The sequence below is a fragment of the Heterocephalus glaber genome, unplaced genomic scaffold, assembly GCF_053883595.1.
Source record: "Heterocephalus glaber isolate CG9 unplaced genomic scaffold, H.glaber_assembly_v1.0 deba00001140, whole genome shotgun sequence".
NCBI classification, from domain to species: domain Eukaryota; kingdom Metazoa; phylum Chordata; class Mammalia; order Rodentia; family Bathyergidae; genus Heterocephalus; species Heterocephalus glaber.
Window position 1 is genome coordinate 3,051,361 of NW_028258200.1, and position 24,288 is coordinate 3,075,648.

At 45.3% G+C, this 24,288-nt stretch overlaps 2 protein-coding genes across 2 annotated transcripts; both read right to left on the reverse strand.

Annotated features, from left to right (window-relative positions):
• Positions 1-6,585: 6,585 nt before the first annotated feature.
• Positions 6,586-16,042, reverse strand: LOC147828353 (lysine-specific demethylase 4D-like). Its single transcript, XM_087210299.1, has 2 exons — positions 15,916-16,042; positions 6,586-8,853 (listed from the first exon to the last, which is right to left on the reverse strand). Exon 2 carries the CDS (start codon positions 8,641-8,643, stop codon positions 7,132-7,134), a length of 1,512 nt encoding a protein of 503 aa, XP_087066425.1. The 5' UTR covers positions 8,644-8,853; positions 15,916-16,042; the 3' UTR covers positions 6,586-7,131.
• On the reverse strand, positions 14,919-23,706 carry LOC147828354 (lysine-specific demethylase 4D-like). Its single transcript, XM_087210221.1, is given in 3 exon segments — positions 14,919-16,457; positions 19,729-19,889; positions 23,628-23,706. Coding segments are annotated over 3 exon segments (1,575 nt in total). The 3' UTR covers positions 14,919-15,122.
• Between the last annotated feature and the right edge of the window lie 582 nt (positions 23,707-24,288).

Sequence of the window (24,288 nt, forward strand, 5' to 3'; positions counted from 1 at the left end):
TGAATGTAACTATTTTATACCTAAAATGTACCAATGAACTTAATGAAAAAAACCTCAGTAGTATTTTAACATGAAATATAACTTTATGAAGCTGATGATTTTAGGGATTTTTTTATTTTGAGACAGAGTCTCGCTATGTAGTGCAGGCTGTCGTTGGACTCACTATGTAGCCCAGGCTGGCCTCATCCTCAACCTCTGGAGTGCTGAGATGACAGGCATGCACCACTACACCTGGCTTAGGGAAACATTTTTGTCAAAACGCATGTGGTAAACATATCTCATAATGAAAACTACTATATTTTGGGAGTTTATTTAGTATGCTCAGTTGCCAATTTCCTTCATCTAAAATCCCCTTTTCAGTAAAATAATTTACAAAGGGGCATGGTGGCACACACTGGTAATCTTAGTACTCTGGAAGGCCAAAGAAGGAGGATCCTAAGTCCCAGGAAAGCCTGAAAAACTTAATAAAACTAGCTCAAGGACCAAAGTTCAATCCCCGGTACCAAAAAAACCCCCAAAAAACTGTCTCAATATGAAAAAAAAAAAAGCTGGAGATGTGACTCAGTACAAAGGGCATGGGTGGAAGCACTAGTACTACAAGAAAGAAAAAAGAAAGAAAGAAAGAAAGGGAGGAAGAAAGAAAGAAAGAGTGAGAGAGAGAGAGAGAGAGAGAGAGAGAGAAAGAGAAGGAGGATAAGAAAGAGGCCAAACAACTAAAATGTAGAATACTTTGCAACCATATTTTCTTCAATGTAAATTCCTCTTAAAACATTTTCAGTTGTGTAACTTAGTGACACTTCAGTGAAGCGTCCATGTTTACCAACATGGTAAGGAGATTAGAGTCTAACCCCCCTGCTAGTCAGCAGTGGTTGCTCACAGTGCAGTGAAATGGCCTTCTTGCTGTTCAGCTGTTATGGGCTTACTATTGTCAGGGCTCCTTCAGATGTCTCATCTTTTCTAAGTTGTAACTAACTACTGTTTGTCACAAAACTACTTTAGGGAGCAATGGAATATGCCTGAACTAGGAATGATTTTGTCTTGTCTGACACTCCCTTAAAATCAAGCATTCCATGTAAAATACCTAAGCGCCTGGTCTGAAACCCTTGTACTTCCTCAAGGTGTGAAAGGAGAGGGGAGGAAAAACCCTTGACTAAGGTATGGGGTGGAGAAAGTGAAAGGCCACCTTTTAAGTAGACAATAGCCTTTTAAAATATTGTAAAATGGGAAGGGGAGCAAGGGAGGAGGAAGGGAGAAAGGAAGGGACAAGAAAACAGTGAAAAGAGAAGAAAAAATGGAAACAAAGCTTTTGTACATAGGGAGGGGAGGGGGCTTAAATGGGGAATGGGGTAAAATAAAATAAAATTTATTAAAGTTAAAAAAAAAATGTAACTGGTGAGTACAATGTAGAAAAAGTATAGTTATGGGCCGGGGATTTAGCTCAGTGGTTCTGGCACCTGCCTCACAAGCACAAGGTCCCAAGTTCGATCCCCCGTACCAAAAAAAAAAAAAAAAGAAAAAAGAAAAAAGAAAAAGTATAGTTAAAACATTTGCTTTGTAAGCCCTTTAAAAAGATAATAACCCCTAAAATAGAGTACTTAGACTTCAGGAAACTTTGTGCTGCATTGGAAGTTGGACTTATGGGATACCATAAATGCCACTGAATCAAATATAAACATTAGTTGAGAAATAGTGTCAGAGGAATTAGTAAAATAGAAAATTTGGAACCAGTGATTTTGGTTCTAAATTATGTGATACAATCAAATATGATTACCCAGAATATTTATATTTTTCTTTGCATAGATGTTCTATATTCTGAGTGTTTTTTAAAGGAAATATTTTGAACCCTACAAGTTGGCTCTATCAATCACCAAAAGAGGTAAGTTCTTGTTCAGTAATCTCTGAAATTTCCTTAAGTTATATGTTTAAAACAGCAGAGAAACTGGATCGCTATTAGATATGACTGCTTCCAATAGAAATGCTATCATAAATACTTGGAGAAAGAGGATTTCTCTTGCACACGATATTCTTAGAGGTAATAATATATGAACTTATAGTGTTCCGCTATGTAAAATATTTAGGATAATTACAGCCACTTAGATTAGGATAGTCTTCACTGCCATTCAGCAAATCAACTGGCTTTAGTCTATGCTATGAGCAAAAATTTCTATAATGCAACTGAACACAGTTTTCACACTTTTAAATTTCACATTAGGGGTTCTTTCTATTCCTCTGGAACCCAGTCTCATAAAAGTAGAGGAAAAGCCGTAAGGGAATTTCTTTCTTTTAAAGAAAAAGCCAACACTTTCTGGCTAAACAGTTGAATCTATTAAAGAATAAAATACAGTCTACTATCTCAACCCTCCAAAGTTCGCAGTATTGAGACTGTCATTTTGCTTACTTTTGAGGTAGCTAAACAAAGTTGGACAGCTAAATTTTTCAGTTCCATGTACCTCCTAAGTAAAAAATTGAAAATAAAGAGTTGTAAATTGACTTGCAGTCAAAGTAGAAATCGCTCTGCATGTTGTTTCTGTAAAGAGATGACATTTTGCAACCAAGCATGTTATCCAATTTTCTGTCAATGACAATGCCGTAAAAAGCAGAAACACTGAAGGGAAAAAGTGATTGTTGCACTTATTGACTTGATTTGCATGGTCTCATTTCAGATAATTCATATAAGGTGCTTTACTTTTTTATATTTGGAAACATCAAATAAAAATGCAAACTAAAGGGATGATGCCTGAAATACTAAACTGACTCTAATGTAATAATGACAGACACACACACACACACACACACACACACAAAGTAAAAGAGAAGATACAAGCTAGGAAAAAAGAAAAAAAGAGACCAGTTAGTATGAGTAAGGCCTTGGGCTTGATCCCCAGTATTACTAAAAGAAAAAAGATACAGGCTAGGGAAAGGTTTTTGTCCTACATAAAAGAAAACATAAAAGAGTAATAAGTTCCTATACAAAAATGTCTACAGGGGCCGGGGATTTTGCTCAGTGGTTTCGCCACCTGCTGCGCAAGCACAAGGACCCGAGTTCGATTCCCTGTACCAAAAAAAAAAATGCCTACAGGTCAATTAAACAAAATAGCCAATGTAGAGAAGTGGGAGACACCTGAGAAAAAAGAAAACTCACAAAGGGAAATCTGGAGGGCCAATGAATTTGAAGAGAGATGTGAAAGATCTGTATTTATTGGAGAAATATGAGACACTATTTCTCACTGATTTGCATTGGGCAAAAAAATGAAAAAGCTGGACAAGATCAAAATGAAGAAACCAAAACTTTCCTACAGTGCTAATGGAGTTTGGAGCCCAATCTAGCTGTCACTAGAAAAGTTGAAATAAACATAATGCAACCCAACACTTTTATTTCTATGTACAAAGATGCTTAGTGAGGTAGTGTTTGAGGTTATAAAAATGTGGAATGATCTACTTTTCGGTATAGATCTAGCAAACTCTGTCCAGTCACTTTGATATATACATAGCAACATGCTCATATCTTGTAACTATTATTTTTCCACTCATCTGTTCAGAGACATGCATTCCTCAGTTTTTTATTATTATGAATGAGTAAATACCTAGGATTAGCATTGCTTTGGAAAAATGTTTCATTGTTTTAAGATACTGAAAAACATTTTTTCAAAGGTGTTCATGATTTTACATTCCCACAAGCACTCTGTGTGAATGTCAAATGCTGTCACCATGCTATAGTTCCTCTCAGAGCCAGAATACATGTTTGCAGTAAAGCAAGGGTTATGCTGGAGGGGAATATATATCATGCTATTGTAGGAAGCTAAGCTAGCTAGAAATTAATATACAGTCAGAGAGAGACTAGGCCCTCAAAGAAGTCAGTGAAAAATAAAGATACGAAAATTGTGGCTGGAGGTGGATCTGAAGAAGGCCAGGCCTCAAAATAAAGATACAATGGCCAAGCCTACATGCCTCCCTAAGGGATAAGCAGTAATTTGGAATTATTCTGTAATTAGCACCACCTGGTCCAGTGAGTGCAAATAGGCATCAGTCACCCAGGTGGGTGACCACAGCATCTGGACCCATCCCTTCTCAAAAATGCCTTTGTTCTTTCCATGTACCCTTCCTATGTGACTTGTTTCCCTATTGGGTCAATATTAGCTAAGCAGCTTTCTTTGTAATCCTATTGGTTGATTATAATTTGATCCACATTGTACTCACATTGTGACTTTGCTGTATAAATTACCCTTGACAAAGGGCCTCGGTGGCAACGCACTTGGGACTCCTCCCGTCTCTCAGGAGCTCTCTCTCTCAATAAACCTTTCCTATTCTTGACTTCCCTTGTTCCTTGGAATTCAATCTTTAATTTCAGAGGACACAAACCGACCACATCTGACATCTAGCATGTTGGGAGTTATATTTCTCCTGTATCAGTGCCAAGAATAAGATAATCATTTCTTGTTCTGGTAATTTCTGATGCTCAAGGAGACGTGTTTTCACCATGGGTTACAGAATCAATAGTTCCATAAGCCTGGCACTGAGTTTATCATCTGGACATTTCCATCTCCCCACATCCCTGAACAATCATGCAAAGGATTATGATGTCAGCAGTGTAACCCAGCTTCATTCTCTCAAGGAAAGGATGCTCTACCACACCATGGAGACTTAGAGTAGTGCTGCAGTATGGGTTCCCAAGGAGCAGACTATAAGTGTTCAGCACTCAGGATGTTTATTTTTTAAGTGCTTTTAGGATCCACATCTGAGAAAGGAAGGGGAAGGTAGCAGGTTTCAGCAAAGGGGAAAATTTGGCCAGGGATTTAGCTCAGTGGTTCTGCCACCTGCCTCACAAGGCAAGGTCCCGAGTTGGATCCCTGGTACCAAAGAAAGGAAAAAAGCAAAGGGGAAAATTTAACTGGATTCAGTCTCAAAGATGGTTCCAGCCAATACTGCAGGGAGTCCTAGTGTGGAAGTGGCTCTTCAGAGTTGTCCCAAGTTGAGCAGAGATGGCCCAACTTTTATGGCCTAGCATTAAGCAGTCACTGGACATGGCCCAAAATGGGAAGAAGCATGGCTTTGGGTGAGGTACTAAAGGCATCTGACAGCTTAAGGCTGTCCTCTTCCTGCATGCCAAAGGCAGTAAGACTTTAACTAATGGACAAAAGGTCTCAGGGTCTCAGTCATTTATCATACAACCAGTTTATTCCTTGCTCATGCAAGATCTACTGTGGGTCCAGCAGCTCTGTAGGGCTGATCTCTCCCAAGTGAATTCAATGTGGTTCTATCTTGTGGTTCCACCATTTCCATATTAACTTAATCTTCCTATCAGTGAGACATCTCAGTCCCATCCTTTTCTGCCTGCAGTCCCTGAGCTCAGTCTCACAGCTTCTTTTTCTATGGACTAAGCTTCCATGTCCACTAGGAAAGACAGGGGTGCTCAGCTAGCCACACAGCATAAAGATGAAGAGGATATTGCTACTCCTTATTCAGAAATTTAAAGAGACACTCACATAGATACATATATGTATATGTTATTTCACGCCTGCTTTCGTTTTGCCTGGTGCTTCAAATTTCAGAGCCTCATTGAAATTCTGTCAGTGGGAGAAAGGTAGGGTGGTTTGTAGTGGGGTACCTTGCTTTTCAGAAATGTCTTTCTGTATACAAACTATCATTTCTCAAGATATATTCTTAATTTCCCCATTTTGTTTATTTTCAGCATTTAATCTTTTGTCTAAATAACTCAGTCTCATTTGTTTTATATAGATGGTCCAGGCGATTCTCCTGTCTCCCCATTTTCCATACAATTTAGCAAATTTTTAAATATGCACATCCCATGATGTCTGCTACTGTTCTAAACTTCCCATGGCTTCACCTTTTGAGGTGATGACAACAAGTAGTTAACGTGAGATACCAGGCCCACATGGTCTCCCTTCCTCCCTACTTCCTCTCTATGCCCCAGACACAAATAAGCTCTCTTGCTGTTTGGAAAATCAGAATCACCAAGCTCCACATTAGGAGTTCTGTTAGATCCTTTGAAGTGCAAAACACCATTTTGAACCTTCCATTTGTGTCAAGTGGTCCTCACAAAGGTATCCTGCCCAATCTTACTTTAGTTCCTTCACAGCACGTTTTACTAATTGAAACTGTCTTGTTCACTACTTTGTAGGCATGTGGATTGTGCTGAATAAATGAATGTAAAATGTATCTACGGTTTTCAAAAATCCATGAAGACTTGAAAATACTCAGGTGATGACACTTCTTTTCTATACTTGCATTTTTCTCCCAACAACTTAGTTCCTACTGCCCATGCTTAGATCCTCCATATCACCCTCAAAGCAAAACTGTAAAAATCAAATACCCCAAGCCAGTGATATAGCCAGAACCCAATTTGCATCCCCCAAACTTATTATTCACTCTTGCAAACAATGGAACCGGCCCATAAAAATAAATTTAAGTGTTTTTGAAACAATTAAGAAAATTCATGAAAGAATAACCTCTGTCCCTGCCTCACTATTGGAAACTGTAATATTAGAAAGAGTCAAATTTTAACATTTAAATTTATTTATTTATGAACAAATACTTGATAACAACACATTTTAAATACATCAGTAACTTACAAAGGTCAAACCTTTCTGTGACTCTGTTAAACTCATCGGTCAAAAGTGCTTCAGTTTGCAAGAAATAGGTAAGAGTGAGGGAGAAAATGGAAGGCAAGTAAAGGAAAACCAAAGCCCTGAAAGTACAGCACCCTCCACAGTTGGTCCAGAGGATGGGAGACCTGCAAAGTTCAGGTTCCGTGCAATCTTAGTGGCACCTAGTTCTGAGATGTAGTGTCCAGTGGATGAAACTTCAGCTAAGATGCAGAGGTTACCAAAGTTGAAAAATATCCCAAGATCTAGGAGGAAGGACAAATATGGCGAATTTAATAATTACCACCAGACGGAGCAGCATCTGGAGGCATCACAGTTTACTTATGCGTGATCAATGTCCTACAAAGTGGCTCCAAGTTCAGTGAGTTACCTATGACAGGCAAGCCTCCAGACAGCAGAGTAGTGGGCTATGAAGGCAGCCCCTGAGTTTAGGGATCAGAGGTTAAGCTACATTCAGAAGCTGAACCAAGATATTGAAGTCCAGGGCTCTTAGGCACAGGGTTGACCATCAATGCTCCATGCACAGGTTAGAACGAAGCTCTGAATCCAGAGCTGTGTGCTCCGTGACCACCAACCTGCGCTTCTTGGCTAGACCCTGGTGGATGGGCTCTTGACCCCTTAGTTGCCGGGGAGGACTGCCACGATGACGTCTGCCAGCTGACAGGTGAGTATCCGGGACAGATGGAAGCTGGGAGGCCAGTGGGGCTCGGCTGAGCTCTTGGGAGCTGTAGGTTGTGGCCCTGGACCTGGCAGTAGCATCACGGGCAGATGGTCGCCCAGATGCACAACGATGACGACCAGGACGCACATTCCTGCCGCAGCAGGTCTCACTGCAGGAAGCCACAGGCAGAGGGGGTTGCAGAGCCTGTCTAAGGCTGAAGTGCCTCAGGCCCAGTGAAGGTCTCCTGGCTGCACAGACATCCTTCCAGGTGATCAGGTCCTGCTTCTGGGGAGGTATGAGTTCCCTGTGGTCCACTACCGCCTGGTCTTGACCCTGTTTCCACAGCTCATATCGCTCAGGTTGAAGGATGCGCACAAAAGCATCCATGGAAAAGCTGACCCTCGCCTCCCCACAGCTGCACTGAGACGCCACTTTACCATAATCGATCCACCGAGGGGTGGCAAAATTGATGGCCTCTGCACAGTTGAAGCCATGGTTGAAGCCAGCGTGATAGCCATAGGGAAACGTCACCATGAACTCCCCAGCCTCCTGAGTCACACAGCTGAAGGGGATCCCATTGTCCCTGAGCACTGTGGGTGAGATGAGAGCCACCTTGTGCCTCAGGAAAGCCCCACAGCCCCTGGAGCTGCCTGGGAAAAGCTCCCTGGCTAGGAGCTCCAGCCGGTGGCCATGCTCTGGGGGCACCACATACCAAGTTTTGGGCTCCCCAAAGTGCAGGTAGTTGATGCTATAGAGGTCCATGTCCTCCGTGTGCCACGCGAACGTGGTCTTCCACATGCCAAAGTACAGGTAGGGTGTGTTGACTCCCTCGATGACAACTCCACATTCCTGCTCCAACAGATCCAGAATGGTTCCCAGGCGCCCAATGTTCCACTGCTTTGTGTTTTCATCAAACAAGGAGCCATTGATGTCAGCCCCATAAATGGGGGAACCATAAAGGCGATTCTTCCAGTATTTTCTCTCCAAATCTTTAAAACTCTGGTGTGGAGGAGTCTGGTACTTTTCACTGTTGGCCAGGTGGCGGTACTCCCCCACCGTCATGGCTTTCTTCCTTTTATGGTATTGAGTAAACACACCTGCCCTCCCAGAGACCACCTGCTGCAGAGGAGTGGCTATCATGAGGTCACTGATGTTGTCATAGGACTCTCTGGCTCTCCATCCCTTGGGAGGAATGACTTTGGCTAAGCCAGCTCTGTGTGCCCCCTGGGATTCCATGGAAGCAATGTATTTGCTGAAATCTGCAAACTCCTCCATGGTTGGCCTGAAGGTCATGACTGTGGAACCTGGATTCAGGGAACCAGAATGCTCAGGCTTCATCCCTGCCATATCATCAGCCATAGACACAGGCAACAAGTTCCTAGGTGGGTCTAGACAGCTAGTAATGCTAGAAAGTAACTTCTTTCTTTTTTCTTTCCATTTTTTTCCTCTTCTCCTTTTCAACGCTTTGGTTTATCTAGGAGGCAGGAACTCAGACTTGACCTTTTGATTGACGGAGATGATATTTCCCATGTAGGTAATTCACCAGCAGTACTCTATTTAGCATTAAGTCTGAAAATAAATGAAAAAAAAAAAAGAAATTAAATGTTTAACTCAGAAACTGGAGAAATTAACAGCAAGACAAATTAAATACTAAAATGGAACATATGTAGCAGAAACTGTAATATCTTACACTAATAGGGATGAAAGAAAAAATGATCGTTTGAAAAAATCATTAGAAGTGAGAAACTTGCTGTGGAAGGGTTGCAAGGGAACCACAAGAAAGAGAAGGAGGAGGAAGAGGAGGAGGAGGAGGAGGGGGAGGAGGGGGAGGAGGAGAGGCCAGTGGATGGAGGGGTCTGAACAGGGCACACAGGGAGACCTCAGCCCTCTGGAAGTTAATGGAATATTTATTTTTCTTAAGAGATAAAAACTGGGGCCATAAAGCATGCTTAAATAAATATAAATGAATTGAAATGATCTCTTGGATGCTATCATATCATAGCAGAATGAATAAGAAAACAGCAAAAGAAACCACAGCAAGTATGGGAAAATATAGAAATTGCATATTAGTGGATAATCAGTGGATCAAAGAAAAATCAAGGAAGGAATTTAATGTTCTCAGAATTAAAAGAAAATGGAAGCACAACATACCCAGACCTTTGGGAAACAATGACAGCAGTTCTCAGAAACAAGTGCATGCACATATTAAAAGAATGGAGTGATACCAAATAATGTAATGATGCATATTAACATTCTAGAAAAACCAGAACATTCCAAATCTGAAACTAGTAGAAGAAAAGTATTGTAAAGGTTAGAGTAGAAATTGACAAGATTGATAAACATTTGGTCAAACTTACCAAAAAAATAAAAAAAAAAAAAGAAAGAAAGGGAAAGAAAAAATACCTGTAACAATGCAACTAGAAAATAAAAAGGAATCTGGGCATGGCTGCACATTCCTGTGATCCCAGCACTCAGCCTGAACTACATAGGAAGACTCTTTCTCAAAAAAAAAAAAGGAAGAAGAAAGATGAAATCACGATGGAATCCACCAAAATCTAGAGGATTGCAAGAAACTGTTTTGAAGAGAAACAAGAAAAATAATGGATAAATATCTGGACATATATGAATTGCCCAAACTGAATCAAGAGATAGAAAAGCCTTGAAGAGACCGATGCAGACAATAAAATAGAAGCAATCATAAAAACCCTCCCAGTGAAGAAAAGCCCAGGACTTGGATTCACTGCTGAATTCTACAAGAATTTCAAAAAAGTTCTAACACCAATAATCTCCAAATTCTTCTATGAAATTGAAAGGGAAGAAACACTGCCAAATTCATTCCTAGAACCTACCATTATTCTGAGGCCAAACCAGATAAGGGTTTAACAGAAAAAGAAAACTGAATGCCCATCTTATTTACAAACATACATGGAGAAATCCTTAACAAGATCCCAGCAAACAGAGTACAACAGGTCATTAAAAACATCAGACATCTCATCAAGTTGGCTTCACTTCATCACAGGAATGGAAGGATGGTTCAGCAGGGATTAATCAATAAACAGGAATCATCACTTAAAGAGAAGGAAGGATAAAATAACATGATCATCTCAATACAGAAAAACAAAACAAAAACTCTTTGACAAATTCCAATATCCATGCAAGGTAAAAATCCTGACAAAATAGGCATAGGAGGATCTTATCTTGAATTTTCAAAAGGGAAGGGGACCAAGAGATAGAGGGAGAGGAGTGGGAAGAGAGAGGAAAGGAAAAGGATAAAAAATAGAAAGAGATGTGCTATGTGCAGGTTACCAAGCTGCTAAAAGCCATCTATGACAAAAACACTGCCAAAATAGTAATAAATGGGGAAAAAATGAAAGCATTTGCCCTAAAATCAAGAACAACACCGGAATGTCCTACCTCACTACTCCTGTTTGATAGAGGACTTCAAATGGAGATAGGGATCATTTGCCTCTGGGAAAGAGAACTAGAGATGGAGAAAGAGAGAATATTTCTTATGTATATATACCTATGCTCATGATAAATGGCATCATTACACTCTGCAATCATATACTAATGGAAATTAAAAACATAGTACTTGGAACTCGAGCCACACCAATCAGCCAAGAGAAAAAAATAAGAGATACATATAGGAAAGGAAGAAGTTGAAATATCCTAATATACCGATGACATGATCCTTTACATAGAAGATTCAAAGACTTGTAGGAGTAATAAACTCAGCAAGGTAGCAGCGGGATACAAAAATAAGAAAAAGAAAATCAGCCAAGTGTGGTGGCGCATACCTGTAATGCCAGCACTCAGTAGGCTGAGGTGGCAGATGAGAGTGAGTTAGAGGCCAGCCTGAGCTACACAGTGAGTTGAAGCCCAGCCTGAACTACACAGAGAGACCTTGTCCCCCCACCAAAAAAAAACCCAAAACAACAAATAATACATTTCCTATGTACCAGCAATGAACTCACTGAGAAAGAAATCAGGAAAACAATCTCATTCACAGTAGCTTCAAAACAAATAAGCAAACACACACACACACACAGAGAAAAGTATATGCCTAGGAATTAATATACCCATGGGAGAGAAAGACCTCTTGTCTTAATTGCTTTTCTCCTTGCTGAGACGAAATACCTAACACCCAAAGTAAAGGAGGAAAGGTTTATGTGGCTCACATTTTGTAGAGTTTTCAGTCTGTAGTCAGCTGACTCCAAGTCAGGGTGGCAGGGCAGAGAGACATCGAAGAGGAGAAACAGTCCATGCCAAAGAGGAGCAGCAGCAGCAGAAGGTAGCCACCAGCAAAGTGGCAAGGAGCAAGCAGCTCTGGCAACCCTCTTGTGTCCCTTTTATACATCCCAGGCTACTCACCCTTAAAATAGTACCCACCCTTCATCCCAACATTATACACTTAATCCCAGCATTCACCAGATTTGGTAACTCACACCTGTAATCCCAGCACTTTGAAGGCTGAGGCAGGAAGACTGCCAAGAGTTGGAGGCCCTCATGGGGTACACACTGAGTTCAAGGCCAGCCTGAACTACATAGTGAGAACCTTTCTAAAAAGAAAATGCCAGCATCACACACTTTAGATCCAGCCACCTATGACCGCATGAGACCTCGGGGGACATCTAGATGCAAGCCATGACACCTCTGTAACAAAAGTTGTACTACTCTGAAAAAAGAGATTGAAGATGATATTAGAAAATGGAGCACCCGCCTGTAATCCCAGCACTTGGAGCCTGAAGTAGGAGGATCAATGTGAGTTTAAGGACAGCCTGGGCTACATAGCTCAAAGCCAGCTTCAACTACATAGGGAGACCCTGTTTAAAAAAAAAAAAGAAAAGAAAATTGAAAGGTTTGTCTTGTTTTTTGATAAGCAGGACCAACATCATCACAATGGCCCTGTTGCTAAAAATATATACAGATTTATTGCAATTACAATCAAAATACCAACAGAATTCTTCAAAGAACTAGGAAAAATAATCCTATATTCTTTTTTTGGTTTTGGGACACAGAGCCCCACTCTGTAGTTCATGCTGGCCTCAAACTCTCAAACTCACCATGATCCTCCTGCCTCAGCCTCCCAAGTATTTGGCTTACAGGCATGCCAGTCTAGGCTAAAATGGATATGCAACTTGAAGAGACCCTTAATAGAAGAAGCAAACAACAAGAGAAGAGCAGAAGGCATCACAATCCAGATATTAAATTAAATGACAAAGATAAAGTGGTTATGGTTAAAAATACACACACATTGTTGTATAGAACAAAAATGAGGATGCAGAAACAAACCCCAGGTACTTTGAGCTGTCTAATGTTTGGTGAAGGGGCTAAAAACATATATGGGAGAAAAGATAGACTCTTTAACAAATAGTGCTTGAAAAACTGGTTATTTGCTAGGCATGGTGGCCCAAGTCTGTAATCCCAGCACTTCTGAGGCTGAGACAGGAGGATTGGAGTGAGTTTGAGCCCACTCTGGTCTAAACAGTAAGCTCAAGGCCAGCCCAAATTAATAGCCAGACCTTGTCTCAGAAAACCAAAACCAACCAAACAACCAACCACCAAAAATGCCTGGTTATTCACATGCAGAAAAATGAATCTAGACCCATATCTCCCAACTGCCTTAAACTCAAATGAAAATGGATGAAAGAACTAGCTATAAAAATAGAAAGACTAGGGCAGGGGATTTAGCTCAGTGGTTTCACCATCTGCTGCACAAGCACAAGGACCTGAGTTCGATCCCCGGTACCAGAAAAAAAAAGAAGACACCAGAAACAATGAACCTGCAGAAGATAAAAAGAAGTAAAACTCTGGAAGACATAAACATATGCCCAGATTTTCTAATCAGGAGGATTTTCTGAACCCAGAAGTACCACCAGCAATGAACAAATGAGATAAATGTGTTGGCAGCAAGGGGGAGCATTCAGCAATGGATTGAGGGCAGTGTGTTAGTTACTGTAGTACATTTCTATTTAAACATCTATAGTATTTTTCAATCAAATCCCATGTATGTTTCAAAGCTTGAGTTACGTGAGAATTGAGTGAAAAATAGTTATCAACACGGAAAAAAATGAAATATACATCACAATGTATTATTGTCATGACACTTTAACACACAAAATGTACAGTGTGCTCCAAAACAAACTAATACTGTAAAAGAAAACAAAGCCCACACCTGTAATCAAAGCATTTATTTGGTTGAGGCAGGAGAATTGAATTCTAGGCCAGCCTGAGCTACACAGTGAGACCTCATCTGAAAAAACAAAAACTCATCCCTCTGTGGCCTGTAATGGTGCCCACCTCTAATGGCAGCACTAGGGATCTGAGACAGGAGGACTGACTCCAGTTTAACGCCAGTCTGGGCTACCTAGTTCCAAGACAGCCTGTACTACATAGTAAGATTGTCTCCAAAAAAATGCATCTGCATTCTGTAAACCAATTAAACAATCCATTATGACATAGACTAGCAAAAGAAATTTTCAGTTTTGTGTGTGTGTGTGTGTGTGTGCATGCGCCCGCACTGTGGGTTGAAGCAAAGGTTTATGAAAAGCATACGCTTTGCCGATCAGAACAGCACTCGCTCAATTTCAAATCTTTTAATATGAGAAGTTCAGGTTGCAATGAAAATGACTAAAAATGACATACAGTTAAAATTTGGTCAGTAGATGAATAAGGAAAATGATTTTTCAACTAGGAGGTGCTTCCCAATATAAATGTCATAATTTTTAACACTTTTACTCCTCAAGGAAAAACAAAACAGAAAATGAGGGTTACTTTCTGGTGCTCTAAAATCTTGATTCCGAATGATGGTACCAAAGTGTTGGCAAAATGATTTTCTTTTAGCATTTGACCTCTCAATGAAACATGCCATACTCAAAGTCAGGCCATATATATCTGTTATGACTTGTGTCTAGATGTCCTCCTAAAACTTCATGCAGTCACAGATGGGGCTTTTTCAGAGGTGGCTGACTATTGAGTGTGTGACACTGGCATTGATTCATGGTGCAATTCCAGGATCAAGGACACTAGGATTAATGGTGTGAGTGCCACCCACCCTTAGTAGCCTATATAAGATATAAAGGATAGGAAGAGCTGTGGTCATCCCTTGCCTGCTTTTTTTTGCTACCTTCTGCCTGTCATGGACTGTTTCTCCTCTGTGATGCCTGTCTGCCATGCTGCCCTGGGTTGGAGCCAGCCAATTGTGAACTGAAACCTCTACAAAGTATGAGCTCAATAAACCTTTCCCCCTTTCACTCTGGGTGTCAAGTATTTGATCTCAGGGAGGAGAAAAGTAACTGAGACAGTAGCGATGAAGGTGATCCTAGATTCTTCTTGGATCCATCTATCAGAGATAAGTTCTATTTCTATATTCCCTTAGTGTAAACTATTGAAAAGACAACGTATAAGTTCATTATATTGTTTATTTGAGCAATTAACAAAAACAAAGCAAAACAAAACAAAAATGATTGACAAAGCCTGTAGCCCTTAGAACCAAAGCAAGTGTAGACAATTTGTCAACAAAATGATTTCACGGCATTTATAGGCAAATTGAATCAAAGTATAGAGACACATTAATGGATTACTGTATAACTGGTTAATTGTTTACAGTCTCCTACAATTAATTGTAGCTCGGCTAGAACAATTAAACTGTACATTGGACTGGTCTGTTGGGCCCTAGTGCAAGAGGCTTGTCCCTACCAATAGCCTCCTACAAATTTTATTCAACAGAGCCACTATTTCACTCCTGCCATGAACCCCACCGAGTCATGGTACATTATGTTTTTAATGTCCTTAGAATCTTGTAGCTAATACTTAATTCAACATTGTGGCATCAGTTTTCATAAATATTTTATTCTAGTTTTTCCCTTATTTCTCTCGGGGGCACTCTGAAAGGGGTACCCTGGGCCCCCAGTGCCTAGGAGGATGACCTCGGCCATTCTGCCAGGTGCTGTGTGGAGAGCCACTCGTTTTTTCCTGTGGGCCACCTGTGGCAGCAAGGAGCTGAGGTGGTCTGGCTCAGGCTCAGTATCATCTCCGTGGCTCAAAGAGGGGATTCTGGGTCCTGGGCGGAAAGGGTCCCTGACCAAGTAGCCAGCCAGAACAGGCCCTGAGGAAGCACAAGCCTCCTGAGACTGAAGGTGGCCCAAATGCAGAGCAGTTGCCCAGAATACCTGGTCCTCCCTGCAGGTGGCCACCTCCTGCCTGGCAGAAATCGAGGGACCCATGTTGTCCACAAGGGCCTGGTCTTGCCCTTCCTTTGCCAGCTCAGAGCACTCAGGGTCTTGGATGCCCATAAAGATGTCCATGGAAAAGCTGACCCTCGCCTCCCCACAGCCGCACTGAGGTGCCACTTTACCATAATCGATCCACTGAGGGGTGGCAAAATTGATGGCCTCTGCACAGTTGAAGCCATGGCTGAAGCCAGCATGATAGCCATAGGGAAACATCACTATGAACTCCCCAGCCTCCTGAGTCACACAGCTGAAGGGGATCCCATTGTCCCTGAGCACTGTGGGTGAGATGAGAGCCACCTTGTGCCTCAGGAAAGCCCCACAGCCCCTGGAGCTGCCTGGGAAAAGCTCCCTGGCTAGGAGCTCCAGGCGCTGGCCATGCTCTGGGGGCACCACATACCAAGTGTTGGGCTCCCGAAAGTGCAGGTAGTTGACACTGTAGAGGTCCGTGTCCTCTGAGTGCCACGCGAACGTGGTCTTCCACATGCCGAAGTACAGGTAGGGTGTGTTGACTCCCTCGAAGACAACTCCACCTTCCTGCTCCAACAGATTCAGAATGGTTTCCAGGCGCCCAAGGTTCCACTGCTTTGTGTGTTCATCAAACAAGGAGCCGCTGATGTCAGCACCATAAATGGGGGAACCATGGAGGCGATTCTTCCAGTGTTTTCTCTCCAAATCTTTAATTAATTTAATTAAATCTTTAATTTAATTAAATTAATTCTGTTTTTTTCTCTCCAAATCTTTAAAACTCTGGTGTGGAGGAGTCTGGTACTTTTCACTGTTGGCCAGGTGGCGGTACTCCCCCACTGTCATGGCTTTCTTCCTTTTATGGTATTGAGTAAACACACCTGCCCTCCCAGAGACCACCTGCTGCAGAGGAGTGCCTATCATGAGGTCACTGACGTTGTCATAGGACTCTCTGGCTCGCCATCCCCAGCAGCACTGACCAGGATTCAAGGTTCTCCGCTCTATTTCTCGTTTCTGTCTATTCTTGAATTTGCCTTGTGCTATGGTGGCTCACAGACCAGGACCCATGGCAGAGGCTCTGGTAACATCCCCTTCCCCATTCCCTACATAGTGGGGAAGGGAGTTAAAACATAGAAGAGAAGAAGCACTAAAAGAAATTGCAAGTTAAAGGGGGAAAACTTTGAAGAACAGAGTATAATAACCACACAATATCAATAAAAAAGGAAAAACTGGAAAAAAAGAAAAAATGACCTAAATCAAACAAAGAAGCAAGGAAACAATAACTACATCAACAAAAATCAAAATAGGAATAAAAATTAAAACCCTCACACAGTTGTATCATTCACCTGGAGCATCCACACAGCTTCCTCTGCACTGGCATCACAGTCAGATCTCAAGCAGCCATGCAATTTCTCCTGTGGACCACTTAATTGCCTGACCAAAGATGTGAGGGTAGATGCTCCTTCTGAACATATATCCTAGTCGAAAGCTCTGGGTGTGACCCACTGCATGCCTCTGGGATACAACAGCCTTAATTGATTGTGGGGTAGTATATCTTCCTTCCACTGGCTTTCCTTGCCTAATATATGGCCCAAAGGCCGCTGACACAGGTGCTGCTCAGCATCTTTCTGCCCTTAGATGTCCATCTGTCTCAGTCATACCTAAAAACTTTGTGCCACCCCAGGCTGAGCTCAGGACCCCCTTTTGCCATTAGAGGGTGGTGGGCAGGGCCTTGCTCCATCTCAGGCCTTTCCAGTGTTTGGAGAGACAATAGGAGAGTACCTGCTTTGTTCTGGCTCCGCCAAATGGCCCTCTGATCTTAGTGCCAGATTCTGTTTCTCTCTCCCAGATTCCCACTTGTCTTTTTACTGTGTTCTTGCTGCTGTCTCAGGTCTCTCTGCCTTCTACAGTCCCCAGTGCCTGGAGGCTCCCTATGGGAACCTGCTGATCATCATGTGTCATGTGCTGGATATTCCATAAACGGTCCAACTGTTGTATGTGGGGAAATGGGTGATTTTTTTTTTCCGTGTTGGACAAACTTCCTCTTAATATAGTCCTACCATGCACCAACACTAAAGCCTGTTTCCAAGGTGTAGGTGTTTGTGCTTTCAGCTTTGTTATGGCTTGCATCTAGATGTTTCCTCAAAGCCTCATGCTGTCATATGTAGGGTTTTACAGAGATGGCTGGACCCAGGGTGTGTGATGCTGGGATTAAGGGTGTGATATTGGATTAAGGATGTGAAGCTGGGATTAAAGATGCCCCACCCTGGATGTAGGTGGCATCAATCAATAGGCTTATGAGCTGGATAGAATATAAAGACAGATTCTGCTGTTTCTTTGCTTGCTGCTTTTACTGCCTCCTGCCTTCCATGCCAGAAACTGTTGTTTCTCCTTAGTGATGCTCCTCTGCCCTGCCACCCTGCCTTGGAACCAGCTGACCATAGATCAGATGAGCTCATGAAGGGGCACACTGAGAGGACAGCCAGTGAGGGGACTGGGTGGTATCTTGGAGCCAGACCCTTAGGACTGCTAACCCTGGCACACTCTCAGGACTTTGCCAGCCAACATGAAGCCCTCCCCTGCTCACCACTATGTCCTCATCTGGCTGAATGATGAACAGACCCAGCACCAACCTGGGCTCTGTGATTGGCTGTCAAGAGATGCTGGCCAATGTCTTAAACTGCTTGTGCTGCTACAACAGAATATCTTAAAGGAAGACAATTATAAACTGTGGATTTGGCCCCACTCAGGAGGCTAGAATTGTGGAGACAAAGGCCCCAGCTGTCTGGTGAGGACCTCCTCCGTATCCATGGATGGCACCTTGTCACTGTCCTCTCACAGCTGGAGGGTGCAGGGTTGTGCTGGGGTTTCTTCCCCTTAAGAGTCTGCCCCTCATCATGAGGCCTCCACCTCATGACCAGGAACTCCCAGAGGCCTCTTCTGTGATACCACACCTAGGGTGAGGATTTCAGAAGGAGTTTGAGATCACAGACTCCAGGCCACACAGAGGACAGGAGAGGGTGATATTCATTAGGATCTTCTGAGTTCTGCAGGCTTGGCTTCCTGAACTCCTCACCCAGCGTGCATGAGAAGTGCTCTCACCCTTTCCAATGAGGCAGGGCCCTGAAAGGAGCCAGGGTCCCACAGGCAGCAAGAGCCAAAGCTTACACACAGGAGGCTCTGCACATGGAAATGCTCCCATTTCCCACCTGAGGACTGGACTGAGTGCATGTGCACATACAGGTCCACATGTTCATGCATGAGTCCATGTGTCCACATGATTCCATGTGTATCTGTGTATGAGTCCATGTGCACATGTATGAGACCATTTGTATACATGTTTGAGCTTACACATGTGTGTGTCCACATGTGTGCTGGGCTAGCCCATGTGTATTTATGTGTGAATCCATGTGTGAACATGTGAGTCCATGTATGTGCACAGGCAAGTCCACATGTGCGTGTGCATCCACATGTGCACATATGAACCCACACATGCACGTGCCTGCCCCTTTGCCCATGGCCTACACTGTGTCTCCTATGTGTTGGATGGTGAGTAGTTGTGTGTATGCATGCATATATATGTGGACTCACATGTGAGCTGAACCCGTGTGTGTGTGTGTGTGTGTGTGTGTGTGTGTAAGTATATGTGTGTGAAGTGTGGAGAGATGGGCTCTCAGTCCACTGAATTCACAATGCAGCTTTATTCAGTTTCCCCGGGTGTGACACCTGACAGCCATGTCCTGCTTTGTGAGCTCTCTTACCATTTTCCCTCAGCCCCTGTGCCATTTGGTCTGAGGTCATTTGGATGGCATGAACAGAGGAACAGGAGGCAGGAAAAGTGAATCAAGTGTTTGTGGTGGAGATCAGGGATGCAGTCTGTTGAAGCTCTGGCTGAGCAGAGGGAGTTGTTGGGCAGCACAGGGTAGGTGGGGTCCTGTGTGGTCAGAGGGGAGCCTGGTATGGCCTTCTTGTCTCTGTGTGAGGTGGTGTCTGGGATGGGACTCAAGGCTGAGCATCCCTTCTTGTGGCTGCATGATGTCGGCCCTGGCTGGGCTACTTCACCTGCAGACACCCATGGGTCAGAGGGGCAGGGCTGAGGGACAGACATTACCCCACCCACAGGTGCCCATACGCTTCACAGCCTGCCTCAGCCCTGCCTGCAGCCAGCCCGCCCAGCCCTCCATGTCCCTGGTTGAGCACCTGTCCCATTTGCCTCTGCACAGAGAGGTGCTAATCCCTTCCTCACCTTGACGAGGGTGACAAAGCCACTGTAAAGCAGTGTGAGGAGGAAGAGTACCACAAAGGTGCACAGCATGGGCCACAGGCTGCTATCATGCTCCGTCTCCATGTAGTCACTGCTGTTCTCATGCCTGCTCTGGGGCAGTGGGCTGGTGGTGGTGACCAGACCTGGGGAGGAGCAGGCATGGTGAGCAGGTCCCTGCCCTCTCACACGTGCACATGGCGGCTGTGCTTCACCTCATGTCTCCCTGGGGCCTCCATCCACTTGGTTGTACTTCCCAAGCATCTGACTACCTTCTCCTGCCAGCCAGCACAGGCACTGGGGACTCAGCCACAGAGCCACCCAAGCTGGCAGACAGAACTGGACCAAAGACAGCCATCAGTAAGTCAAACCAGCTACCATAATGGGGGCGAAGGAGATGAGGCAGGGGCACTAAGTGGATCTAGACCCAGGGCTAGGATAAACTTAGGAAGAGGCTGTTGGAGTGAAGCATGGAAGGCAAGAAGGTATAACCCTGGAGAATGTTTGGGCAGCATTCCAAGCAGAAGGAACAGCAGCCACAGTGTCCTCACTGGGAGACAGCATGCCCCAGGGGACTGTGGGCAGCTCCAGGACACAGTAAGTGGGAGAGCTGACAGCACTGGGCCAGGGGGACTTTGTCCTAATGGCAAAGGGGGCGTGGTATTGGAAGGTCTTAAGGAAAGCTATGTCATAACCAGGTGTGAATACAAAGAGCCCAGCTGGAGACTGCAATGAGGACCAGGGAAAGGTGGGGAACTGCTGCTATCCAGCCCCAGGGAAATATACTTTCATCAAACACACCCCACCCTACATGGAGCCCCATGCATAAGGGGAAGGCTTGATGGGAGCCATCACAAGCCATGGGACTAGTGTGCTGCAGTCCTCCTTATCAGTGAGTCCCATAGGGTAAGTTGCACACAGTCAGCTGTGGCCTGAAAATACTACAAGGAAAATTCCAGAAGCAAAGAGCTCAGATCTAAGACCCCAGCATCAAATCATCTTCCAAAAGCATTGGGGGGACATCTAGATATGAACCATAACACTTTGGATAAGGGGAAAATTGGAGCTCTGCAGCATCCTGACTTGGTCCCAGTTCATAGAGGACCCAGGGAGAATTGATGGGGTGAGGAGTTGGCATTTGGGGCTCTTCTGGGTTTCTTTTGAGCCAGCCCATGCCTATGTGAAGTCTTGGTGGTTCCTTCACGTCCCCTTCCTCTGGCAGAGGCCCTTCTTTTCTGCCTGTGTCAAGGACGGACAGGGCAGCTGTCACCCCTCTTTACTGGGAGTTCAGGTCAGCTGATCCTCTCTAAGTCCTCAGCTCTTCTGTGGATTTAAATACAATCATGATTTTAAATGTTTATTTGACGCTTTCCTTTCTTCATGGCATGAGCACCTGTCTTTCACTACTTTCCAGTCCTTACTGGAAGTACAGAGCCATTAGTGTTTTAAGAACTTGCCTGACCACAGAGGTCAAGACAAGACAGTGTGTAGGGGGCAAAGCTGGTCTCAGAGAGACCAGAAGGGCTATAGTAATCATCCAGGCAAAGGACCAGGTGTGGCTGGTGCAGAGAGACAGGAGAATTCATGGTGCTCCAGACTTGCAGGAAGACTTGGGGAGATGTAGCTGTTCCATGAGGTGAGGAGCATGCACCAGGGGCCAAGAGGCAGGGCCAGGAGGCAGGAGGGGACTTATAAAGTTATTTCCTAATGAGGATGATGGACACCATGCCCTGCTGGAGCTGCCCATGTCCTCATTTCCTGAGTGGTTTGGTTTGGGAGAAGGAGACTCATGGCTGGTTGACTCTGGGACCAAGAGGAACTGACCTGTGGAGGTCTTGATGGAGGTCCAGAGAGAGGAGGTCAGGAGCCCAGGGTCCATTGAAGAAGCAGGAAGAGCCATGGGGAAGCTTCACAAATGTAAAGAGGAAGCCTCACTAGCCATGATGCGGGGCAGTGTGCTTCAGGGTGGCTGAGGCTGTCACACCAGGAGAGCAATTCTTCTGCCTTCCTGAGCCTCTACAACCTGCTGACTGGGTATGGTGGGGGTGCTACTTTCTCATTGCCAGAGCACTGCAGTCCCAGGGGCCATGGAGCAGGACAGGCCCTTGGAACCTGGCAGGCAGTGTACATAGTGGATCTGGCCTGTGCTTGCTGTAGACCCTCCCTGCCCAGAGTGTAGCCCTAGGAGGCTAATGCATCTGGCCGGGCTGTAGTCCACAGGAAGACAGATCTACCTCCCAAAGCTACTGGCTGATGTGGTCTGTTGAACAGATGTGGCAACGCTGGCATCAGGAGTGCACCCCTCAGCACTGACTCACACACCTCACACTGTGACAATGGCCTGTGGATGGCATACCCCTGACCTGATCCACGTTGTCAGCTCTAGCTCCTTTAGTGCTGATGCCACCTGGGCCATGCAGTGGGGTCCCTAGCAGATGAGGGAGGTAAGCAAAGCCCAGGAACCTGCCCTGGGTCCAAAGGCAGAACAGGACACAACATCCTCCAAAGAAGGCTGGGCGGGGGCTGGGTCTCTCCACACACTGGAGCACGTATGTGTGCTCAAGTGTCCCTGGTGTGCACCCGCATATACATGTGGGCAGTCCTCAGCAGGAGAACCTGGGACCCAGGAACTTGGCACCCAGGGGCAGGAAGGTCAAATAGCCTTCAGGTCCCTGGGTCTGGCCAGGGAATGGGGTGGGGTCACCAGGATGGCTATCCCACTGGAGACCAGGAAGCAGGTCAGTGTAGAATTGGCCAGCAAGGTGCTCTCAGTAAAGTCCTTTCTGTTCAGTGAAAAGAGGGTCAAGAAGGAGCCCACATTGATTGGGAGGAGTGAGCAGGACCACAATGGGAGGAAGCAACAGCCCTGGGCCAATGTATGGCAGGTGACATGGTTCTGACCCCAAATGGATGGGCAGAGCCTGGGGATGAAGCATCAAGGGTTCCTCTGGGGGATAGTGGTGTGAGGATGGAGGAGCAGCCCTGCACTAGGGGGTACCTAGAGATGGGGTGGGGCCATTGCTCATGGCTGCTGCCACAGAAGGCCCACATAGGCAAAGTAGGGGTCAGGATATGTTCACTGTGGTCTCCTAAGGCCCTCATGAGCCACTCTGGGACAGGCATGGGGGTCAGGGCTGGCAGCAGGTGTCTTAGCCCTGGGCCCAGTGCAGCTAGGCACAGCACCCTTCCCAGGGAATTCTGATCTGGATCCAGGCTCCTGCTCACTTGAGGCTTCCCCTGTGCTCCTTGACTAAGAGGCTGGGCACAGGCACCACAAATGTCAGGTGATCACCTCTGTCCCAGGTTCAGGCTTCAGCTAGCAGAGAGGAACCCAGCTGGGCAGCAAGGACCCTGCACAGCAAGTGCTCCTGACACTGGGGCCTCATCTCTGGGGCCCTGAGCAGCACATGTTCAGGGCTAGCCATGCACACATGGATCTGAATTTTCAGCTGCTATGAAGTCAGACTCCTCTATTAGGGGTCTCTGGAGACCCTTCTGCTTTCCTAAGGTGCTGGCTTTGCTCCTGGACTTTGAGATGTCCTTGGGGAGCACAGGTATCTGGAGAGACCACATCCATCTTCATGCCTGCAGATGTCCCTGCCTGGCATCCAGCAGTGGCTACCCCTTGTGTAGCATCCAGGGTGACACCCACCTCCACTTTGCCTTGGTCAACCTAGGCCAGCAGGTGGTGAGAAAACAGAGTAGAGGGGTTGGGGCAGGGCAGGTGAAGCCTGTGCTCACCTCAGACTTGAAGAAGGGTGCTGGGGTGGGAGGTGGAGCCAGGGCTGTGCTGCAGCAGGGGCCTTTCCCCCCGAAAGAGTTGGGGCCTCTTAATGCTGCCCCCCAGCAATGTGCTAGCCACTTGTCTCCTGGCTATGACTCACCGCCAGTGTCCAGGCTCCTTTTGGCACTGAGCACCATCCGGGAGGCCTCATGCCCCACCACACATGCGTAGGCAGCCATTAGGGGCTGGAGGTGGCTAGGATGTGCAGGATGCTCCAGGTCTGGAAGATGGCATTGCCTTTCTTGGATGTGGGGTGGGCGGTGGCAAACTGGGAGAGGTCCACCTCCTGCTGGCCTTCCAGGCACATGAGGAGGATGTCAGGAGGCAAGAAGCCAGAAACCTCACACAGAAGCCATGCAGCCACCTTAGGAAAGGACGGTGCAAACAGGAGCCTGACAGAGAGGTTGCTGGTTGCTTGGCCACTGTGCGGGCGGTGGGAGAAGCCTGTCATGTTCTGGTCAGGAGGCACCAAGGGAAAAGCCAGGACAGTGGACCTCCCCATCTCCTTGAATGCAGAATTGGCGTATGCACTGCTGGAGTGACAGCAGCTGGGGTGGGATGCAGAGTGGACCTGGGATGAGCCATGAGGTGGAATGTGGGGTGGATCTGGAGTGAGCTATGGGGTAGGACATGAGATGAGCTGTGGGGTGGGCTGTGGGGTGAGTGGGGCCCTGGGCAGCCCTGTCCCCAGGCCTGGGAGCTGCCTCACCTTCCTCCCACTGTGCTGTCAGCTCCTTGAGGGACTCAAGTCCTGGTTGGCT

What these genes read in the sequence shown, in the direction of transcription:
- LOC147828353 (XM_087210299.1), bottom strand. Translation starts at nt 8,643, where the DNA reads ATGGCTGATGATATGGCAGGGATGAAGCCTGAGCATTCTGGTTCCCTG.